This window comes from Streptopelia decaocto (genome assembly GCF_964273445.1).
Source record: "Streptopelia decaocto genome assembly, chromosome: 11".
NCBI classification, from domain to species: domain Eukaryota; kingdom Metazoa; phylum Chordata; class Aves; order Columbiformes; family Columbidae; genus Streptopelia; species Streptopelia decaocto.
The window spans coordinates 18,484,962-18,490,961 of record NC_138666.1 but is presented as its reverse complement, the minus strand read 5'-3'; the positions used below and the strand labels follow the sequence as shown (position 1 = coordinate 18,490,961).

At 37.1% G+C, this 6,000-nt stretch overlaps 1 protein-coding gene across 1 annotated transcript in view; it reads right to left on the bottom strand.

The window, feature by feature from the left end:
* Positions 1–1,081: 1,081 nt before the first annotated feature.
* CDH8 (cadherin 8) overlaps positions 1,082–6,000 on the bottom strand; it is a 126,526-nt gene continuing 121,607 nt past the window's right edge. The window contains exons 10-11 of the mRNA XM_082062834.1: positions 2,906–3,157; positions 1,082–1,745 (exon numbers count right to left, since the gene is read on the bottom strand). Coding sequence (XP_081918960.1) covers positions 1,252–1,745; positions 2,906–3,157 — 746 coding nt within the window. The 3' untranslated portion in view covers positions 1,082–1,251. The remainder of the gene's footprint in view (positions 1,746–2,905; positions 3,158–6,000) is intronic.

Here is a 6,000-nt window from a genome sequence, read left to right as displayed (position 1 = left end):
CCTGCTCTAATACAGTGGAGAACTATAAGCATGTTTTATACTGTACTGTGTTATGTGTGGATTTCTAAAAGTCTAGAGTTTAAATATTCACATGAACCAGTTTACTTCCAGCTGTTTGTGCTTGTATTAAAAACACCACGTACTAGATTTATGAAGATATAAAACTGTCAAAAATTTTCTCTGGGAAAGTTTTATTCCTGACAGCATTCTCTTAAAATTCAGCTGCAGATGGATTAGGTTACTCCTTTAACCTGCAACGATACGTCATTCTTCTTCTTTTTTAAAATGTACATGTATTAAACATTCATTATATATAGAAAAAAAAATCTAACTGAAATAATTTCATTTTCTTCATAATCTTACCCTATGGATTATCAGTCTTAATAAATAAAATCAGTAATGGACATCAATAAAATATTTATTTTAAAGATTAAACAAATAAATTCGATCTTCACCAATAAAATCAGCAATTCTTTAATATATGTTAAGTCCATCCCTTTTCACAGTTTTTTCTTCCGTTTCAAAAGACGAAGCACAGGATTGATCCTTCTTCTATAAAAAAGATCCTTTTGTAAAGCAAGGTTTTGTAGCCCTGCCTCTGAATCTCTGCACATTAGTAGGATTTATTACCCATCACTGGAATGGATTAAGAACATGTGAATATTTTAAGGCTTGACACAATATTTAAAGATGAAATTCAGTCTGTGGTTACGTGGCCAACAATTACTGTATGTACAATGTATGGTCACTGCACAGTAGAAGCCAGTAGGAATTTACAATGCTATTTCTATTCAGCATTGCTAAGAAGACCAAGATATTGCTTTTAACATTTCTGTGCCAGGATCTTTGTTGGCAATGCAGAAACAAACCATGAGCTTTACGCATACTGGCAGGAGCTACTGTTCAACAGCAAAGTCCCTGCAAGTCCATTTTCTAAGAAAGCACCAATTTCTTTTAATTCGCTGAAGATAATCAAAGATCCAAATCTCCATCTTCAGAGTGGCCAAGTGAATATCAAATATCCAAAGACTTCTAGACACTCCACATACTTTACTTCACACTCCACAAGACTTAACCTCCTAACATATACTTTTTTTTTTTTGGTTCAACATTACAATGTAGTTGATTTTATAGATGACTGGCGCTAAACTTGCCTCTAAAACAAAAAGCCACATTAGTTTTAACTAACAGCAGTGGCCCTAGAATATTACATGATCATTAAGTCAACAATGAAAAGTTTGTAATCCACTGTCAAGTTTCTTTGTCACTTTCTCCAACGGAATAAAGTTCTCCAAGTCTTTTAAAGCGGGGACCCCATTCACTGAGGTAGTCAAAATTCTGATCTGAGTCTGATTGAGAGGACTCCAATGAGCTCAGGGAACCAGCCGCTGACCCTCTTCCTTCATAGCCATAAATCTGGATAGAGTCATATGGTGGAGCTGTGGGATCATTATCGGCTTCATGAAGCCTTACATTAATAAATTCGTCAACATCAACACCATTAGGAACAGGTGCAAGACCCTGCCTGGGCATAAACTGAAGATCAGGCTTAATATCCTTACGAGGCAAAAATCCATTAATTCCATCTGGATTTTGCAAAGTTGCAATGTCAAAAGCTTCTGTATCTTCTTCTCCACCTCCTTCATCATCATAGCGAATAATATTTTCCCTCACATCTTCATCATCTTTGATGATTAGAGGCTCATTCTTGTGTCTTCTTAGTGTTACAAACAGCACCACAATGACTGCAAAGAAAGCATCACAGGCTGATAAGTTTAAAGATTTCCAATCAAAGCACTACATATTATGCACAGCTGTGAAAGGTGATAGGTTGCTTTTTGTGAAAATAGAATAATGAAGGTGGTGAAAAACTGGAAGGCCTATAACTTCAACTTAATTCAAGTAATGAAAATTCGATCAGAAGCTCTGGTTAGTCCCTTAGTTTTCTATTATCAGCTCATACTTAGATCTTAACCTAAATTTTATGTAAGGAATAAGATTTTGCATGCTTGAATTTAGACAACAACTTTTCCCCTTGGAAAAGTTACACACTTAGGTAAAGTCACACACTTCGGTAAAGTCACGCCATCACTATTCACTGAACACAGTCTGTAATGATCTACATCATGGATGGAGTTTTCCATAATTAGAGGATGTTTTTTTGAAAACATAGCCCTGATGATAGAAGAGAATCAGTGTGTTCTTTTTATGTGTTGCAACAGACTCACACTATATAACTGAAAAGAGAACGAGACAGTGAGGGAGAAAGAAGCAGCTCAGATACATCAGTTTGAGAATCACGGAGAGATGCATTTAAGGCTCTAAATTGGCCACACTTGTTTTTGCACCTTAATGCTGAAATCTCAGTTACTGATGTAAATCTCAGTTACAAAACGAAGCCGCAAACAGCAGAAATAGGTCTCTTCCTTCACTGTTCTCTCCCTTGCTTGCTTGATGTCATATACAAATTTTGTATGTTTTATTAAAATACACAGTGCTGCTTATCTTGTAGAACTGATGCCATTGCCTCTTGTCTCTGATGTCATTACAATCTGGAGTAAACTCATACAAGTCTTAGAAGATACAACAAATCCATTTTCCCTCATGTGCAGCATATACTGTGTTCACCTTGCTACTTAACGTACCCGATTTGATTTTTGGTTTCTTATTACCTACCTTTTCATTATGTAACTTGTGTGTAAGACTCTTTCAGATTGGGACTTTGCTCTGTATGCTTCCGTTCAGTTCTTAGTACAGTAGGGCTCCAGTCCTGCCAGGTTTCTCAGTTCTGCCACACATTACATTGTCTTAGATTGTGTGTCCTTCTCTGTGACTTCTGTGCTTACTTACAGCCACCCAGGAATCAGAACAGTTTGGAACACCAGGCTGTGAATTGAATACGTACCTAGCAGCAGAATGATGCATGCCAATATGGCAATTAGGGCTCCCATGCTGAGTCCTATGGGCAGGACGTATGCTTCGGCGTTACAAGACTGGACGATACCGTCACTGCTGCAACCACAGACCCGGATGGTGAGCGTGCTAGTGCTGCTCATGGGAGGATTCCCACTATCGCTTATTATGATTGGCAGTAGATATACCTCTTGCTTCTGCCGGCTGAATCCACTATGCTTTGCCAATATGCTGAGAGTATTATCTGAAAAAGGGAAAATTTGCATTGTTTCACCACTTAGAGTAACTGCTAAAACCACAGCTTTTTCTTAATGCATTCAGAAAACCTCCACACAAACACATATGCATTTTATTATTCTCATTATACCAGCAGCATGTGACACAGAAATCCTTCCCCTTTCTGTCTGGCTGTTCATGCCCCAAACGAATGAGTGCAATATATGCATTTTCTTGTGTCATACGGTATAATCAATTTCTTCTCTGCATACATCCCTATAGATATCCTCACATCATGACATCGCTATTTTTCAAGTCACACAGTCATGAAAATTCAACCGGTACAACAAAGAGAGAAATGAAATGTTAAAGTCAGACTTAATAATGCACATTCATCAACTAAAATTAATGTTCTGTGCATTTTAGCACATATTGCACAATATTTAGCCCTGCCATAAAATTCTTCTCTCTCTCTTTTTTTTTTTTAATTAATGAGCAATATAAAGACAAACAAAGGGAAAGGTAAATGTATTAAAAGTTTCAGGCCTAATTTTAGGCAGTCTAAACATTGATTTGGCCTGAACGATGAAAACAGAACAAACCAAACCAGAATGCATCTTCTATGAAGGCGGTCAGAGGAAATGAGGCTGGGACATTCCTACCTCTGCACACATATGCAGATACCTCATTTTAGAAACACAGAGCTGTCTGTCTACATAGCATCCTAATCAGACACAAAGTTACACAGTTAAATCCCTCGTAGTCACTCTGTTCTCAGTTCACCATCAAAACAATTGCAAGTTGATTTTACTTACAGTAATCCTATAGATTCTATTCTGTACAGTTGCTAGAATTATAGATTCTAGCCATTTAACAACATACTAATATCAAATATCAATTACCTTGTATGTGCCAGAATGCTCAGGCATAAACCATGATTAGTGAGCATGTCAAATAGGCAAAACACTTTGATTTATTTACATACTTAGATATTCAGTGTAGCTTTTAACTGCGTTATTCTGTGGAATTAAAAAAATTAATTCATCATTATGAGTTATGTACTAAGAGAGTACACGTTGACTCGGACTAGTTTGTTTTGTGTGTTCTTTCATCAAAAATAACACCACAAATTAATAAAAAGATTCCGACGCACGCAGAATATGAGCACACGTTTGTGTTACTGAGGAATCCAATGACAATTTAAAAACAAAGCAGCACATAATATTTGGGAGAAGGAGCTTGTTGCTCTTTTCATTAACCTCTCTTCCCCTGTGCTACCCAAGTTAATTTTCCTGAAGTATCATGAGCAAAAGTAAACCCCCTGATACTTCATGCTATACAATGGGCACATATAATCACTAAATGCCATTTAATGGAAGGAAAGCAATCACTGACAGCTATGTGACAGGCATAAGTAAGCAAAGACTTGGAAGACAGGCCATGTTCATATGACAAATAAAGACCTGATTCTTGAGTTTCGACCAAAAAGGTACCTGAAGAGCATTACCAAATGTGTATGGATATACATGTAAAGACTGTAAGGAAGCTGTGGATCTACTTTGATCTTGGCACTGGTCAGGTACTCACTTGAAAACATGAAGTAGTTTAGAAATGTTTAATTTGTACTAACTGTGATCACCAGGAACGGTTCTGATAGCCCGTGGTATTTGGGCAGCAGGTATCACTGCCCAAACATAAACCACACGTGTATGCCTGAAACCGCTGGCAGTCCATGAAGTACAAAAGCCAGAGAGGGAAGAAGGGGAAAACATTCACAAAGCAAATACTGTAAAGACATTTTTCACATCCAAAAAAATAAATTCAAAAGGCAGTATTCTTGAAATCCTTCTTAGCAAGGAGGCATATTAATATGGCATAAAGGTAGTTACAGAACATAATGATTACAGAATGAGATATTACTAAACTTTATCATGTCCTGAAACTATATCAAGATATCAATCAGCAGATAACGTTTATATTTAATTCATTAGGGCCATAAAACAAAAGATGAAGAAAGATAGTACATAGTGTAATTGTCTCATACAGGAGAAGAAAGCAGGCTTGTTTTCCCTTTCAGTGACTAAGAAGCTGCAGTTCAAGCAGGCCCCTCCTGCAGTTCAGGCTCTTTGATTCTGCAGTCTTACTGTATCCCTTCCACGCTGGAACCACCTCCCCATCACACTATTGAAGCCTAGAGATGTTCTTACTGTAATTTATGTTGCAGGTTATATAATCATTTCAGCATTTGTCACAGCATTTAGAGTACATAACACACGAAGATCAACCCAAAATCAACTGCTTTATAAAGCAGTGTAAGTATGGTCACTTTATAATACCTTTGCAGAACAAAAAGGGTTCCTAATGATTTTCTTTCCAGGAATCCTGAGGTTTTATCTATTCAAGTTGGAAACAGTCACATCAAAACTGATGGCACCCTGGAGCTAGATAAATAGTCTAGTCTTTCCTTGTGCCCTTTTTAAAATTAAAGGAAGCATATGTGCTCACTGAAGATAAATTTCAGAAATAAGCTCTTAAGAATTGTGACAACTCAAACGGGACCAAACTCCTCGATGATACGCAGTGTTATATATGCCACTATGATGCAGTGGAAAAGTTAAGTATGTTTTAAGTCAACAATTAGCACCCATTTAGAATTAAGTGAAAAACTGGACTCCTCCTCCTTGGCTGAATGTGTCAGCACATGTGTGCAAGTCACACCACTTCCAGTGTCATATTTGCTCTCTAGCTGAACTGCAAGGAACAAAGGGAAATGGTATGGCAGTAAAATAATACTGTAGATAAGTTTTCCTGAATATTAGTATGTATAGCTTTACCAAAGTAGGAATGACTACCACACCTATTTTAATACGT